Genomic DNA, 17,916 nt, shown 5'->3' on the forward strand with positions numbered 1-17,916 from the left:
CAGGCTCCTGACCAGATGCCAAACTCATCCCAGTTCTTTTTAGGAACTGCCACCAATTCGCCATACCTGTTCAGCCAGGTCATAATATCCATGCATGAAAGTGACTCATAACATGTTAAAACGGTCACTTTCTTGACCTCATTTTGACAGGACACCGCTTGCACAGCGAAATCCAGCCAGCCGGGCTCATTGCGCCCCAGCTCATAATTTGACCAAAAGAGCTCAAGGCCCTCCGGCCGAACAAAGCTGATGTCAAAAATGGGGGTGCCATAGGGATGTATCAAGGCAAAGATGTCAAATGCCTTGAAGTTCATCTTCAGAAGGAGCTCTACTACTTTTGCCCTCGGAGGGCACTCATCACCGCCCCTCCAGCAAAGACGAATCACGGCCGACCCCTGGCTTGAGACAGTCCCATTCAGTCCAGCATCCATTTTTTGTCCTCCAGGAGGATCGGGTTCCTTTGCCCTATCTACCCCTTCACACAGCGGCAACCGCTTAGCAGCTGCCACAGGTTCCAGGGCAGCCGGAGCACTCACAGCGGGCTCTAGTGCCAGGCCGCCCCCCCCTCTCACTAAGGGACGGACCTGAACACCAGAACCAGAACATGCCGCGCCCGCCGCCGGGCCGCCCTCACTGTTCGGCCTCATTGCCGATGTCTGCCCCACGCCACCTTTGCTACCACAAGCAGAGATGACGTCTGTTGCCATTAGCGATGCCACAGGTTTTATCTTCACACTCCCTTGCTCAGGGTCCACAACAGAACTCGAGCTGGGCCGGGAAGTGGGACTCGCACAACGGGCCTTCCCTGCCGCTGGCGGGGGGTGCACAGGGTGGGGTACATACTCCAGTCTCGCCTCCTCTCTGGCCGAGAACTTCTTAGCCTTGATCCTCATTTTCGTCTCCGGTCCCAGATCATCACCAAACGCCAAGTTCTCCATATGGACCGGAGACTCGAGGAGGCAAATCTGCGTCATCAGCCTCCCACCCTGGCCGCTGGTGTCATCGTCCCCCTCACCGGCCTTATGCACCCACCAGTCCTGGTCACCCCCGTGAGCACTAAGCTGTGAGGCTGCTCCAGAAGGAGCGCTGCTGGGTCCTGCCACCTCACCTCCACCTGGGGCCTTTCGGCGTCCTCTGCTCTCTGGCTGCGACCCGCGTGGAGCTGCACTGCTGCGACTCCTCTCCGATCTTCTGACCGCTGCTGGCTTGGCCGGTTGTTGTGTCTCTCCAGCTCCCGCCGGCCTAGTCCGGGAACTGGAGGCCTTGGACTGGCGTCCGCTACTCGTTCCCAGGACCTGCACTCTCCCTGGGGAGAAAATACAGGCCCCGGCTGCTCTGGGATCTCCTGGATCTCACTCACACACAGAGCACCTGGAGCAATCAGAACCAGAACCACACCCACAGGCTGAGCACTTCCTTCTCCTGTATAGATGGGCAGTGCACAGTACTACTTCTCCTGTATATATATACAGTGCACAGTACTACTTCTCCTGTATATATATACAGTGCACAGTACTACTTCTCCTGTATATATGTACAGTGCACAGTACTACTTCTCCTGTATATATATACAGTGCACAGTACTACTTCTCCTGTATATATGTACAGTGCACAGTACTACTTCTCCTGTATATATACAGTGCACAGTACTACTTCTCCTGTATATATGGGCAGTGCACAGTACTACTTCTCCTGTATATATATATACAGTGCACAGTACTACTTCTCCTGTATATATATACAGTGCACAGTACTACTTCTCCTGTATATATATACAGTGCACAGTACTACTTCTCCTGTATATATATACAGTGCACAGTACTACTTCTCCTGTATATATGTACAGTGCACAGTACTACTTCTCCTGTATATATATACAGTGCACAGTACAACTTCTCCTGTATATATGTACAGTGCACAGTACTACTTCTCCTGTATATATACAGTGCACAGTACTACTTCTCCTGTATATATGGGCAGTGCACAGTACTACTTCTCCTGTATATATGGACAGTGCACAGTACTACTTCTCCTGTATATATATACAGTGCACAGTACTACTTCTCCTGTATATATACACAGGGCACAGTACTACTTCTCCTGTATATATACAGTGCACAGTACTACTTCTCCTGTATATATATACAGTGCACAGTACTACTTCACCTGTATATATATACAGTGCACAGTACTACTTCTCCTGTATATATGTACAGTGCACAGTACTACTTCTCCTGTATATATACAGTGCACAGTACTACTTCTCCTGTATATATACAGTGCACAGTACTACTTCTCCTGTATATATGGACAGTGCACAGTACTACTTCTCCTGTATATATACACAGTGCACAGTACTACTTCTCCTGTATATATACACAGGGCACAGTACTACTTCTCCTGTATATATACAGTGCACAGTACTACTTCTCCTGTATATATACAGTGCACAGTACTACTTCTCCTGTATATACACAGTGCACAGTACTACTTCTCCTGTATATACACAGTGCACAGTACTACTTCTCCTGTTTATATGGGCAGTGCACAGTACTACTTCTCCTGTATATATACAGTGCACAGTACTACTTCTCCTGTATATATATACACTGCACAGTACTACTTCTCCTGTATATATACAGTGCACAGTACTACTTCTCCTGTATATATACAGTGCACAGTACTACTTCTCCTCTATACGTGCACAGTACTACTTCTCCTGTATACGTGCACAGTACCACTCCCCTGGCTCTGGATGTGAGCAGTCGCTGGTCTGTGTTAGTTTCGTTTCTCGGCTCAGCTGCTGCGGCTCCTCCTCTCTGCTCGGATCTGTGTCTGGTCTCTGATTCGTTGCAGTGTTCTCTTTCCCTACAACTGAACAACAAACGTCCTTTACTGGAGACTCCGGAGCCCCGGGAACATGTCGGACCCCACAGTCACCGCTTTTGTGACCAAGATCTTGTGCTCACATGGAGGACGACTGTCCAAGGATCTTCTGTCCGGATATCTGGATCTTTCCCGGGAGCAGATTGAGCAGATCCTGGAGGATGAGCCCCAGAAGTTCCCTGTGGTTGGGGATCTGGTTCTGGCCCGGAGTCCAATAAGGATCTGCCCCAAATATCTGAAGAATGAACCTGAGGATGAGTGCGACAAACTGCACCTATGTAGATTCTATATGCGGGGCAAGTGTAAAAGGTCAGTTACATGAAGGTAATGTATAGAGCAGGAGGAGGAGGAGGGTGACCCGGGAGTAATGTACAGAGAAGGAGGAGGTGACCCGGGAGTAATGTACAGAGCAGGAGGAGGAGGAGGGTGACCAGGGAGTAATGTACAGAGCAGGAGGAGGAGGAGGAGGGTGACCCAGGAGTAATGTACAGAGCAGGAGGAGGAGGAGGTGGGTGACACGGGAGTGATGTACAGAGCAGGAGGAGGAGGAGGGGGGTGACCCGGGAGTAATGTAAAGAGCAGGAGGAGGAGGAGGTGACCGGGAAGAAATGTACAGAGCAGGGGGAGGAGGGTGACCCGGGAGTAATGTACAGAGCAGGAGGAGGAGGAGGAGGGTGACCCGGGAGTAATGTACAGAGCAGGAGGAGGAGGAGGGTGACCCGGGAGTAATGTACAGAGCAGGAGGAGGAGGAGGAGGGTGACCCGGGAGTAATGTACAGAGCAGGAGGAGGAGGAGGAGGGTGACCCAGGAGTAATGTACAGAGCAGGAGGAGGAGGAGGGGGGTGACCCGGGAGTAATGTAAAGAGCAGGAGGAGGAGGAGGTGACCGGGAGAAATGTACAGAGCAGGGGGAGGAGGGTGACCCGGGAGTAATGTATAAAGCAAGAGGAGGAGGGTGACCCGGGAGTAATGTGAGTCCATAATTTTGGGTAACACTGGGTCCGGTCAGTCCTATGTCTCGGGTAACACTGTGGCCGGTCAGTCCATAGTTTCGGGTAACATTGTGGCCGGTTGTTCCAATGTCTCGGGTAGAGCAGGAGGAGGAGGAGGGTGACCCGGGAGTAATGTACAGAGAAGGAGGAGGAGGAGGTGACCCGGGAGTAATGTACAGAGCAGGAGGAGGAGGAGGGTGACCAGGGAGTAATGTACAGAGCAGGAGGAGGAGGGTGACCCAGGAGTAATGTACAGAGCAGGAGGAGGAGGAGGTGGGTGACACGGGAGTGATGTACAGAGCAGGAGGAGGAGGAGGAGGGTGACCCGGGAGTAATGTGAGTCCATAATTTGGGTCCGGTCAGTCCTATGTCTCGGGTAACACTGTGGCCGGTCAGTCCATAGTTTCGGGTAACATTGTGGCCGGTTGTTCCAATGTCTCGGGTAACACTGGGGCTGGTCAGTCCATAGTTTCGGGTAACATTGGGGCCGGTGACTCCATAGTTTCAGGTAACACTGGGGCCGGTCAATCCATAGTTTCAGGTAACACTGGGGCCGTTTAGTCCATAGTTTCAGGTCACACTGGGGCTGGTATGTCCATAGTTTCGGTTAATGCAGGGGCTGGTCAGTCCAATGTCTCGGGTATTTCTTGGGTAATACTGGGGCTGGTATGTCCATAGTTTCGGGTAACATTGGGACCGGTGAGTCCATAGTTTCGGGTAACACTGGGGCTGGTGTGTCCATAGTTTTGGGTAACACTAGGGCCAGTGAGTCCTTAGTTTCGGTTAACATTGGGGCCGGTCAGTCCAATGTCTCGGGTAACACTGGGGCCAGTCAATCCATAGTTTTGGGTAACAGTGGATCCGGTTATTCCAATGTTTCGGGTATCACTGAGGCCGGTCAGTCCATAGTTTCGGGTAAAACTGGGGCCGGTCAGTCCACAGTTTAGGGTAACACTGGGGCCGGTGAGCCCATAGTTTCGGGTAACACTGGGGTCAGTGAGTCCATAGCTTTGGATAACACTGGGGCTGGTCAGTCCAATGTCTCGGCTAACACTGGGGCCGGTCAGTCCAATGTCTCGAGTAACACTGGGGCCGGTCAGTCCAATGTCTCTGGTAACACCGGGGCCGGTCAGTCCAATGTCTCGGGTAACACTGGGGCCGGTCAGTCCATTGTCTCGGGTAACACTGGGGCCGGTCAGTCAAATGTCTCAGGTAACACTGTGGCTGGTAAGTCCGATTTCTTAGGTAACACTGGGGCCGGTGAGTCCATACTTTTAGGTAACACAGAGCCACGGGGCTTTGGTTATTCCAATGTCTCGAGTGACACAGGGGCCAGTGAGTCCATAGTTTTGGGTAACACTAGGGCCGGTCCAATGTCTCGGGTAACACTAGGGCCGGTCAGTCAAATGTCTCGGGTAACACTGGGGCTGTCAGTCCATAGTTTCGGGTAACACAGGGGCCGGTGAGTCCATAGTTTCGGGTAATACAGGGGCCGGTCAGTCCATCGTTTCGGGTGACACTGGGGCCGTTGAGTCCATAGTTTTGGGCTACACTGGGGCCAGTGAATCCATAGTTTTGGGTAACACTGGGGCCGGTCAGTTTAATGTCTCGGATTAGACTGGGGCCGGTGAGTACAATATCTTGGGTAACACTGGGGCCGGTCAGTCTTATTTCCTGGGTAACACTGGGGCCGGTCAGTCCATAGTTTCGGGTAACATTGGTGCCGGTTATTCTATAGTTTCGGGTAACACTGGTGCCGGTGAGGCCATAGCTACGGGTAACATTGAAGCTGGTTATTCCAACGTCTCTAGTAACACTGGGGCCAGTGAGTCCATAGTTTTGGGTAACACTGGTGCCAGTCAGTCCAATGTCTCGTGTAACACTAGGGCCGGTCAGTCCAATGTCTCGGGTCACACTGGGGCCAGTCAGTTCAATGTCTCGGGTAACACTGGGGCTGGACAGTCCTATTTCTTGGGTAACACTGGGTCCGCTCAGTCCATAGATTCGCGTAACATTGGGGCCGGTCAGTTCAATGTCTCGGGTAACACTGGAGCCAGTCATTCCATAGTTTCGGGTAACACTGGAGCTGGTGAGTCCATAGTTTCGGGTAACAATGGGGTCGATGAGTCCATAGTTTCGGGTAACACTGGGGCCGGTGAGTCCATAGTTTCGGGTAACACTGGGGCCAGTCAGTCCATAGTTTCGGGTAACACTGGAGCTGGTGAGTTCATAGTTTTGGGTAACACTGGGGCTGGTCAGTCCATAGTTTTGGGTAACATTGGGGCCGGTCAGTCCATAGTTTTAAGTAACACTGGGGCCGGTGAGTCCATAGTTTCAGGTAACACTGGGGCCGGTGTGTCCATAGTTTCGGGTAACACTGGGGCCTTTCAATCCATAGTTTCGGGTAACACTGGGGCTTGTGAGTCCGTAGTTTCGGGTAACACTGTGGCCGGTGTGTCCATAGTTTAGGGTAACACTGGGGCTGGTGAGTCCATAGTTTTGGGTAACACTGGGGCCGTTCACTCCATAGTTTTGGGTAACAACAGGGCCAGTGAGTCCATAGTTTCGGATAACACTGGGGCCGGTAAGTCCATAGTTTCGGGTAACACTGGGGCCAGTCAGTCCAATGTCTCGGGTAACACTGGGGCCGGTGAGTGCATAGTTTCGGGTAACACTGGGGCCAATTATTCCAATGTCTCAAGTAACACTGGGGCTGGTGAGTCCATAGTTTCGGGTAACATTGGGGCCGGTGAGTCCATAGTTTTGGGTAACACTGGGGCCGGTCAGTCCATAGTTTTGGGTAACACTGGGGCCATTGAGTGCATAGTTTCCGGAAACACTAAGGCCGTTCAGTCCATAGTTTCGTGTAACACTGGGGCCAGTGAGTCCATAGTTTCGGGTAACACTGGGGCCGGTCAGTCCAATGTCTTGGGTAACACTGGGGCCTGTGAGTCCAATGTCTCAGGTAACACTGGGGCAGGTTAGTCCTATTTCTTGGGCAACACTGGGCCGGTCAGTCCAATGTCTCGGGTAACACTGGGGCCAGTCAGTCCTATTTCTTGGCCGTTCAGTCCATAATTTCGCGTAACATTGGGGCCGGTGATTCCATAATTTCGGGTACACTGGGGCCGGTCAGTCCACAGTTTCGAGTAACACTGGGCCGGTCAGTCCTTAGTTTCGAGTAGCACTGGGGCCGGTGAGCCATAGCTTTGGTTAACAGTGGAGCTGGTGAGCCCATAGCTTCGGGTAACAGTGGGGCCGGTTATTCCAATGTCTTGAGTAACACTGGGGCCGGTGAGTCTATTGTTTTGGGTAACACTGGGGATGGTGAGTCCAATGTCTCGGGTAACACTGGGGCCGGTCAGTCCATATTTTTGGGTAACACTGGGGTCGGTCAGTCCTTAGTTTCGGGTAACACTGGGGCCAGTGAGCCATAGCTTCAGTTAACAGTGGAGCTGGTGAGCCCATAGCTTCGGGTAACAGTGGGGCCGGTTATTCCAATGTCTTGAGTAACACTGGGGCCGGTGAGTCTATTGTTTTGGATAACACTGGGGACGGTGAGTCCAATGTCTCGGGTAACACTGGGGCTGGTCAGTCCATATTTTTGGGTAACACTGGGGCTAGTGAGTCCATAGTTTCCGGGAGCACTGGGGCAGGTCAGTCCAATGTCTCGGGTAACACTGGGGCTGGTCAGTCCATTTTCTTTGGTAACTCTGGGGCTGGTCAGTCCATAGTTTTGGGTATCACTGGGGTGCATCATTCCATAGTTTCGGGTAACACTGGGGCCAGTGAGTCCATAGTTTCGGGTAACACTGGGGCCGGTGAGTCCATAGTTTCGGGTAACACTGGGGCCGGTCAGTCCATAGTTTCGGGTAACACTGGGGCCGGTGAGTCCATAGTTTTGGGTAACACTGGGGCCGTTCACTCCATAGTTTCGGGTAACAATGGGGCCGGTGAGTCCATAGTTTCGGATAACACTGGGGCCAGTGAGTCCATAGTTTCAGGCAACACTGGGGCCAGTCAGTCCAATGTCTCAGGTAACATTGTGGCCGGTGAGTCCATAGTTTCGGGTAACATTGGGGCCGGTGAGTCCATAGTTTCGGGTAACACTGTGGCCGGTGAGTCCATAGTTTCGGGTAACATTGGGGCCGGTGAGTCCTTGTTTCGGGTAACACTGGGGCCGGTCAGTCCATAGTTTTGGGTAACACTGGGGCCATTGAGTGCATAGTTTCGGGTAACACTAAAACCGTTCAGTCCATAGTTTCGTGTAACACTGGGGCCAGTGAGTCCATAGTTTCGGGTAACACTGGGGCCGGTCAGTCCAATGTCTCGGGTAACATTGGGGCCGGTGATTCCATAGTTTCGGGTACACTGGGGCCGGTCAGTCCACAGTTTCGAGTAACACTGGGGCCGGTCAGTCCTTAGTTTCGGGTAACACTGGGGCCGGTGAGCCATAGCTTCAGTTAACAGTGGAGCTGGTGAGCCCATAGCTTCGGGTAACAGTGGGGCCGGTTATTCCAATGTCTTGAGTAACACTGGGGCCGGTGAGTCTATTGTTTTGGGTAACACTGGGGATGGTGAGTCCAATGTCTCGGTAACACTGGGGCTGGTCAGTCCATATTTTTGGGTAACACTGGGGCTAGTGAGTCCATAGTTTCAGGGAGCACTGGGGCCGGTCAGTCCAATGTCTCGGGTAACACTGGAGCCAGTCAGTCCAATGTCTCGGGTAACACTGGGGCTGGACAGTCCATTTTCTTTGGTAACTCTGGGGCTGGTGAGTCCATAGTTTCGGGTATCACTGGGGTCCATCAGTCCATAGTTTCGGGTAACACTGGGGCCAGTGAGTCCATAGTTTCGGGTAACACTGGGGCCGGTGAGTCCATAGTTTCGGGTAACACTGGGGCCGGTCAGTCCATAGTTTCGGGTAACACTGGGGCCGGTGAGTCCATAGTTTTGGGTAACACTGGGGCCGCTCACTACATTGTTTTGGGTAACAATTGGGCCGGTGAGTCCATAGTTTCGGATAACACTGGGGCCAGTGAGTCCATAGATTCGGGCAACACTGGGGCCAGTCAGTCCAATGTCTCGGGTAACATTGTGGCCGGTGAGTCCATAGTTTCGGGTAACATTGGGGCCGGTGAGTCCATAGTTTCGGGTAACACTGGGGCCGGTGAGTCCATAGTTTTGGGTAACATTGGGGCCGGTGAGTCCATAGTTTCGGGTAACACTGGGGCCGGTCAGTCCATAGTTTCGGGTAACACTGCGGCCATTGAGTGCATAGTTTCGGGAAACACTAAGGCCGTTCAGTCCATAGTTTTGTGTAACACTGGGGCCAGTGAGTCCATAGTTTCGGGTAACACTGGGGCCGGTCAGTCCAATGTCTTGGGTAACACTGGGGCCGGTGAGTCCAATGTTTCGGATAACACTGGGGCAGGTTAGTCCTATTTCTTGGGTAACACTGGGGCCGGAGAGTCCATAGTTTCGGGCAACATAGGGCCAGTCAGTCCAATGTCTCGGGTAACACTGGGGCCGGTGAGTACAATGTCTCGGGTAACACTGGGGCCAGTCAGTCCTATTTCTTGGGTAACACTTGGGCCGTTCAGTCCATAATTTCGGGTAACATTGGGGCCGGTGATTCCATAGTTTCGGGTACACTGGGGCCGGTCAGTCCACAGTTTCGAGTAACACTGGGGCCGGTCAGTCCTTAGTTTCGGGTAACAATGGGGCCGGTTAGCCATAGCTTCAGTTAACAGTGGAGCTGGTGAGCCCATAGCTTCGGGTAACAGTGGGGCCGGTTATTCCAATGTCTTGAGTAACACTGGGGCCGGTGAGTCTATTGTTTTGGGTAACACTGGGGACGGTGAGTCCAATGTCTCGGGTAACACTGGGGCTGGTCAGTCCATATTTTTGGGTAACACTGGGGCTAGTGAGTCCATAGTTTCAGGGAGCACTGGGGCCGGTCAGTCCAATGTGTCGGGTAACACTGGAGCCAGTCAGTCCAATGTCTCGGGTAACACTGGGGCTGGTCAGTCCATTTTCTTTGGTATCTCTGGGGCTGGTGAGTCCATAGTTTCGGGTATCACTGGGGTCCATCAGTCCATAGTTTCGGGTAACTTTGGGGCCGGTGAGTCCATAGTTTTGGGTAACACTGGGGCCGGTCAGTCCATAGTTTTGGGTAACACTGGGGCCATTGAGTGCATACTTTCGGGAAACACTAAGGCCGTTCAGTCCATAGTTTCGTGTAACACTGGGGCCAGTGAGTCCATAGTTTCGGGTAACACTGGGGCCGGTCAGTCCAATGTCTTGGGTAACACTGGGGCCTGTGAGTCCAATGTCTCAGGTAACACTGGGGCAGGTTAGTCCTATTTCTTGGGCAACACTGGGCCGGTCAGTCCAATGTCTCGGGTAACACTGGGGCCAGTCAGTCCTATTTCTTGGGTAACACTTGGGCCGTTAAGTCCATAATTTCGCGTAACATTGGGGCCGGTGATTCCATAATTTCGGGTACACTGGGGCCGGTCAGTCCACAGTTTCGAGTAACACTGGGCCATTCAGTCCTTAGTTTCGGGTAGCACTGGGGCCGGTGAGCCATAGCTTTGGTTAACAGTGGAGCTGGTGAGCCCATAGCTTCGGGTAACAGTGGGGCCGGTTATTCCAATGTCTTGAGTAACACTGGGGCCGGTGAGTCTATTGTTTTGGGTAACACTGGGGATGGTGAGTCCAATGTCTCGGGTAACACTGGGGCCGGTCAGTCCATATTTTTGGGTAACACTGGGGTCGGTCAGTCCTTAGTTTCGGGTAACACTGGGGCCGGTGAGCCATAGCTTCAGTTAACAGTGGAGCTGGTGAGCCCATAGCTTCGGGTAACAGTGGGGCCGGTTATTCCAATGTCTTGAGTAACACTGGGGCCGGTGAGTCTATTGTTTTGGATAACACTGGGGACGGTGAGTCCAATGTCTCGGGTAACACTGGGGCTGGTCAGTCCATATTTTTGGGTAGCACTGGGGCTAGTGAGTCCATAGTTTCAGGGAGCACTGGGGCAGGTCAGTCCAATGTCTCGTGTAACACTGGAGCCAGTCAGTCCAATGTCTCGGGTAACACTGGGGCTGGTCAGTCCATTTTCTTTGGTAACTCTGGGGCTGCTCAGTCCATAGTTTTGGGTATCACTGGGGTGCATCAGTCCATAGTTTCGGGTAACACTGGGGCCAGTGAGTCCATAGCTTCGGGTAACACTGGGGCCGGTGAGTCCATAGTTTTGGGTAACACTGGGGCCGTTCACTCCATAGTTTCGGGTAACAATGGGGCCGGTGAGTCCATAGTTTCGGATAACACTGGGGCCAGTGAGTCCATAGTTTCGGGCAACACTGGGGCCAGTCAGTCCAATGTCTCGGGTAACATTGTGGCCGGTGAGTCCATAGTTTCGGGTAACATTGGGGCCGGTGAGTCCATAGTTTCGGGTAACACTGGGGCCGGTGAGTCCATAGTTTCGGGTAACATTGGGGCCGGTGGTCCATTGTTTCGGGTAACACTGGGGCCGGTCAGTCCATAGTTTTGGGTAACACTGGGGCCATTGAGTGCATAGTTTCGGGTAACACTAAAGCCGTTCAGTTCATAGTTTCGTGTAACACTGGGGCCAGTGAGTCCATAGTTTCGGGTAACACTGGGGCCGGTAAGTCCAATGTCTTGGGTAACACTGGGGCCGGTGAGTCCAATGTTTCGGATAACACTGGGGCAGGTTAGTCCTATTTCTTGGGTAACACTTGGGCCGTTCAGTCCATAATTTCGGGTAACATTGGGGCCGGTGATTCCATAGTTTCGGGTACACTGGGGCCGGTCAGTCCACAGTTTCGAGTAACACTGGGGCCGGTCAGTCCTTAGTTTCGGGTAACACTGGGGCCGGTGAGCCATAGCTTCAGTTAACAGTGGAGCTGGTGAGCCCATAGCTTCGGGTAACAGTGGGGCCGGTTATTCTAATGTCTTGAGTAACACTGGGGCCGGTGAGTCTATTGTTTTGGGTAACACTGGGGACGGTGAGTCCAATGTCTCGGGTAACACTGGGGCTGGTCAGTCCATATTTTTGGGTAACACTGGGGCTAGTGAGTCCATAGTTTCAGGGAGCACTGGGGCCGGTCAGTCCAATGTCTCGGGTAACACTGGAGCCAGTCAGTCCAATGTCTCGGGTAACACTGGGGCTGGTCAGTCCATTTTCTTTGGTATCTCTGGGGCTGGTGAGTCCATAGTTTCGGGTATCACTGGGGTCCATCAGTCCATAGTTTGGGGTAACATTGGGGCCGGTGAGTCCATAGTTTTGGGTAACACTGGGGCCGGTCAGTCCATAGTTTTGGGTAACACTGGGGCCATTGAGTGCATACTTTCGGGAAACACTAAGGCCGTTCAGTCCATAGTTTCGTGTAACACTGGGGCCAGTGAGTCCATAGTTTCGGGTAACACTGGGGCCGGTCAGTCCAATGTCTTGGGTAACACTGGGGCCTGTGAGTCCAATGTCTCAGGTAACACTGGGGCAGGTTAGTCCTATTTCTTGGGCAACACTGGGCCGGTCAGTCCAATGTCTCTGGTAACACTGGGGCCAGTCAGTCCTATTTCTTGGGTAACACTTGGGCCGTTAAGTCCATAATTTCGCGTAACATTGGGGCCGGTGATTCCATAATTTCGGGTACACTGGGGCCGGTCAGTCCACAGTTTCGAGTAACACTGGGCCATTCAGTCCTTAGTTTCGGGTAGCACTGGGGCCGGTGAGCCATAGCTTTGGTTAACAGTGGAGCTGGTGAGCCCATAGCTTCGGGTAACAGTGGGGCCGGTTATTCCAATGTCTTGAGTAACACTGGGGCCGGTGAGTCTATTGTTTTGGGTAACACTGGGGATGGTGAGTCCAATGTCTCGGGTAACACTGGGGCCGGTCAGTCCATATTTTTGGGTAACACTGGGGTCGGTCAGTCCTTAGTTTCGGGTAACACTGGGGCCGGTGAGCCATAGCTTCAGTTAACAGTGGAGCTGGTGAGCCCATAGCTTCGGGTAACAGTGGGGCCGGTTATTCCAATGTCTTGAGTAACACTGGGGCCGGTGAGTCTATTGTTTTGGATAACACTGGGGACGGTGAGTCCAATGTCTCGGGTAACACTGGGGCTGGTCAGTCCATATTTTTGGGTAGCACTGGGGCTAGTGAGTCCATAGTTTCAGGGAGCACTGGGGCAGGTCAGTCCAATGTCTCGTGTAACACTGGAGCCAGTCAGTCCAATGTCTCGGGTAACACTGGGGCTGGTCAGTCCATTTTCTTTGGTAACTCTGGGGCTGCTCAGTCCATAGTTTTGGGTATCACTGGGGTGCATCAGTCCATAGTTTCGGGTAACACTGGGGCCAGTGAGTCCATAGCTTCGGGTAACACTGGGGCCGGTGAGTCCATAGTTTTGGGTAACACTGGGGCCGTTCACTCCATAGTTTCGGGTAACAATGGGGCCGGTGAGTCCATAGTTTCGGATAACACTGGGGCCAGTGAGTCCATAGTTTCGGGCAACACTGGGGCCAGTCAGTCCAATGTCTCGGGTAACATTGTGGCCGGTGAGTCCATAGTTTCGGGTAACATTGGGGCCGGTGAGTCCATAGTTTCGGGTAACACTGGGGCCGGTGAGTCCATAGTTTCGGGTAACATTGGGGCCGGTGGTCCATTGTTTCGGGTAACACTGGGGCCGGTCAGTCCATAGTTTTGGGTAACACTGGGGCCATTGAGTGCATAGTTTCGGGTAACACTAAAGCCGTTCAGTTCATAGTTTCGTGTAACACTGGGGCCAGTGAGTCCATAGTTTCGGGTAACACTGGGGCCGGTAAGTCCAATGTCTTGGGTAACACTGGGGCCGGTGAGTCCAATGTTTCGGATAACACTGGGGCAGGTTAGTCCTATTTCTTGGGTAACACTTGGGCCGTTCAGTCCATAATTTCGGGTAACATTGGGGCCGGTGATTCCATAGTTTCGGGTACACTGGGGCCGGTCAGTCCACAGTTTCGAGTAACACTGGGGCCGGTCAGTCCTTAGTTTCGGGTAACACTGGGGCCGGTGAGCCATAGCTTCAGTTAACAGTGGAGCTGGTGAGCCCATAGCTTCGGGTAACAGTGGGGCCGGTTATTCTAATGTCTTGAGTAACACTGGGGCCGGTGAGTCTATTGTTTTGGGTAACACTGGGGACGGTGAGTCCAATGTCTCGGGTAACACTGGGGCTGGTCAGTCCATATTTTTGGGTAACACTGGGGCTAGTGAGTCCATAGTTTCAGGGAGCACTGGGGCCGGTCAGTCCAATGTCTCGGGTAACACTGGAGCCAGTCAGTCCAATGTGTCGGGTAACACTGGGGCTGGACAGTCCATTTTCTTTGGTAACTCTGGGGCCGGTGAGTCCATAGTTTCGGGTATCACTGGGGTCCATCAGTCCATAGTTTCGGGTAACACTGGGGCCATTGAGTCCATAGTTTCGGGTAACACTAAGGCCGTTCAGTCCATAGTTTCGTGTAACACTGGGGCCAGTGAGTCCATAGTTTTGGGTAACACTGGGGCCGGTCAGTCCAATGTCTTGGGTAACACTAGGTCCGGTGAGTCCAATGTTTCGGATAACAGTGGGGCAAGTTAGTCCTATTTCTTGGGTAACACTGGGGCCGGAGAGTCCATAGTTTCGGGCAACACTGGGCCGGTCAGTCCAATGTCTCGGGTAACACTGGGGCCGGTGAGTACAATGTCTCGGGTAACACTGGGTCCAGTCAGTCCTATTTCTTGGGTAACACTTGGGCCGTTCAGTCCATAATTTCGGGTAACATTGGGGCCGGTGATTCCATAGTTTCGGGTACAGTGGGGCCGGTCAGTCCACAGTTTCGAGTAACACTGGGGCCGGACAGTCCTTTGTTTCGGGAAACACTGGGGTCGGTGAGCCATAGCTTCGGTTAACAGTGGAGCTGGTGAGCCCATAGCTTCGGGAAACAGTGGGGCCGGTTATTCCAATGTCTCGAGTAACACTGGGGCCGGTGAGTCTATTGTTTTGGGTAACACTGGGGACGGTGAGTCTAATGTCTCGGGTAACACTGGGGCTGGTCAGTCCTATTTCTTGGGTAACGCTGGGGCCGGTGAGTCCATAGTTTCGGGTAACACTGGGGTCGGTCAGTCCATATTTTTGGGTAACACTGGGGCTAGTGAGTCCATAGTTTCAGGGAGCACTGGGGCCGGTCAGTCCAATGTCTCGGGTAACACTGGAGCCAGTCATTCCAATGTCTTTGGTAACACTGGGGCTGGTCAGTCCATTTTCTTTGGTAACTCTGGGGCTGGTGAGTCCATGGTTTCGGGTATCACTGGGGTCCATCAGTCCATAGTTTCGGGTAACACTGGGGCCAGTGAGTCCATAGTTTCGGGTAACACTGGGGCCGGTGAGTCCATAGTTTCGGGAAACACTGCGGCCGGTCAGTCCATAGTTTAGGGTAACATTGGGGAAAGTCAGTCCAATGTCTCGGGTAACACTGGGGCCGGTCAGTCCATAGTTTTGGGTAACATTGGGGAAAGTCAGTCCATAGTTTTGGGTAACACTGGGGCCGTTCAGTCCATTGTTTCGGGTAACATTGGGGCCGTTCAGTCCATAGTTTCGGGTAACACTGGGGCCGGTGAGTCAATAGTTTTGGGTAGCACTGGGGCTGGTGAGTCCATAGTTTCGGGTAACATTGTGGCCGGTGAGTCCATAGTTTCGGGTAACATTGGGGCCGGTGAGTCCATAGTTTCCGGTAACACTGGGTCTGGTCAGTCCAATGTCTCGGGTAACACTGGGGCCGGTCAGTCCATAGTTTTGGGTAACATTGGAGAAATTAAGTCCAATGTCTCGGGTAACACTGGGGCTGGTGAGTCCATAGTTTCGGGTAACACTGGGGCCGGTCAGTCCATAGTTTCGGGTAACACTGGGGCCGGTGAGTCCATAGTTTCGGGTAACACTAGGGCCATTGAGTGCATAGTTTTGGGTAACACTGGGTCCGTTCAGTCCATAGTTTCATGTAACACTGGGGCCGGTGAGTGCATAGTTTTGAGTAACACTGGGGCCGGTAAGTCCATAGTTTCGTGTAACACTGGGGCTGGTGAGTCCATAGTTTCGGGTAACACTGGGGCCGTTCAGTCCATAGTTTTGGGTAACACTGGGGCCGTTCACTCCATAGTTTTGGGTAACAATGGGGCCAGTAAGTCCATAGTTTTGGATAACACTGGGGCCAGTCAGTCCATAGTTTCGGGCAACACTGGGGCCAGTCAGTCCAATGTCTCGGGTAACATTGTGGCCGGTGAGTCCATAGTTTCGGGTAACATTGGGGCCGGTGAGTCCATAGTTTCGGGTAACACTGGGGCCGGTGAGTCCATAGTTTCGGGTAACATTGGGGCCGGTGAGTCCATAGTTTCGGGTAACACTGGGGCCGGTCAGTCCATAGTTTCGGGTAACACTGGGGCCATTGAGTGCATAGTTTCGGGAAACACTAAGGCCGTTCAGTCCATAGTTTCGTGTAACACTGGGGCCAGTGAGTCCATAGTTTCGGGTAACACTGGGGCCGGTCAGTCCAATGTCTTGGGTAACACTGGGGCCGGTGAGTCCAATGTTTCGGATAACACTGGGGCAGGTTAGTCCTATTTCTTGGGTAACACTGGGGCCGGAGAGTCCATAGTTTCGGGCAACACTGGGCCAGTCAGTCCAATGTCTCGGGTAACACTGGGGCCGGTGAGTACAATGTCTCGGGTAACACTGGGGCCAGTCAGTCCTATTTCTTGGGTAACACTTGGGCCGTTCAGTCCATAATTTCGGGTAACATTGGGGCCGGTGATTCCATAGTTTCGGGTACACTGGGGCCGGTCAGTCCACAGTTTCGAGTAACACTGGGGCCGGTCAGTCCTTAGTTTCGGGTAACACTGGGGCCGGTGAGCCATAGCTTCAGTTAACAGTGGAGCTGGTGAGCCCATAGCTTCGGGTAACAGTGGGGCCGGTTATTCCAATGTCTTGAGTAACACTGGGGCCGGTGAGTCTATTGTTTTGGGTAACACTGGGGCCAATCAGTCCAATGTGTCGGGTAACACTGGAGCCAGTCAGTCCAATGTCTCGGGTAACACTGGGGCTGGTCAGTCCATTTTCTTTGGTATCTCTGGGGCTGGTGAGTCCATAGTTTCGGGTATCACTGGGGTCCATCAGTCCATAGTTTCGGGTAACACTGGGGCCGGTGAGTAAATAGTTTCGGGTAACACTGGGGCCGGTCAGTCCATAGTTTCGGGTAACACTGGGGCCGGTGAGTCCATAGTTTTGGGTAACACTGGGGCCGTTCACTCCATAGTTTCGGGTAACAATAGGGCCGGTGAGTCCACAGTTTCGGATAACACTGGGGCCAGTGAGTCCATAGTTTCGGGCAACACTGGGGCCAGTCAGTCCAATGTCTCGGGTAACATTGTGGCCGGTGAGTCCATAGTTTCAGGTAACATTGGGGCCGTTGAGTCCATAGTTTCGGGTAACACTGGGGCCGGTGAGTCCATAGTTTCGGGTAACATTGGGGCCGGTGAGTCCATAGTTTCGGGTAACACTGGGGCCGGTCAGTCCATAGTTTCGGGTAACACTGGGGCCATTGAGTGCATAGTTTCGGGTAACACTAAGGCCGTTCAGTCCATAGTTTCGTGTAACACTGGGGCCAGTGAGTCCATAGTTTTGGGTAACACTGGGGCCGGTCAGTCCAATGTCTTGGGTAACACTGGGGCCGGTGAGTCCAATGTTTCAGATAACACTGGGGCAGGTTAGTCCTATTTCTTGGGTAACACTGGGGCCGGAGAGTCCATAGTTTCGGGCAACACTGGGCCGGTCAGTCCAATGTCTCGGGTAACACTGGGTCCAGTCAGTCCTATTTCTTGGGTAACACTTGGGCCGTTCAGTCCATAATTTCGGGTAACATTGGGGCCGGTGATTCCATAGTTTCGGGTACAGTGGGGCCGGTCAGTCCACAGTTTCGAGTAACACTGGGGCCGGACAGTCCTTAGTTTCGG

General features: G+C 52.8%; 1 protein-coding gene across 1 annotated transcript in view; it reads left to right on the plus strand.

Moving 5' to 3' along the window:
- The first annotated feature begins 2,697 nt into the window (after nucleotides 1–2,697).
- The window catches only part of LOC140125858 (uncharacterized), a 70,980-nt gene continuing 55,761 nt past the window's right edge, over nucleotides 2,698–17,916 (plus strand). Inside the window, exon 1 of the mRNA XM_072144734.1 lies at nucleotides 2,698–3,195. Coding sequence (XP_072000835.1) covers nucleotides 2,921–3,195 — 275 coding nt within the window. The 5' untranslated portion in view covers nucleotides 2,698–2,920. The remainder of the gene's footprint in view (nucleotides 3,196–17,916) is intronic.

Source organism: Engystomops pustulosus, chromosome 4 (assembly GCF_040894005.1).
Source record: "Engystomops pustulosus chromosome 4, aEngPut4.maternal, whole genome shotgun sequence".
Lineage (NCBI taxonomy): Eukaryota > Metazoa > Chordata > Amphibia > Anura > Leptodactylidae > Engystomops > Engystomops pustulosus.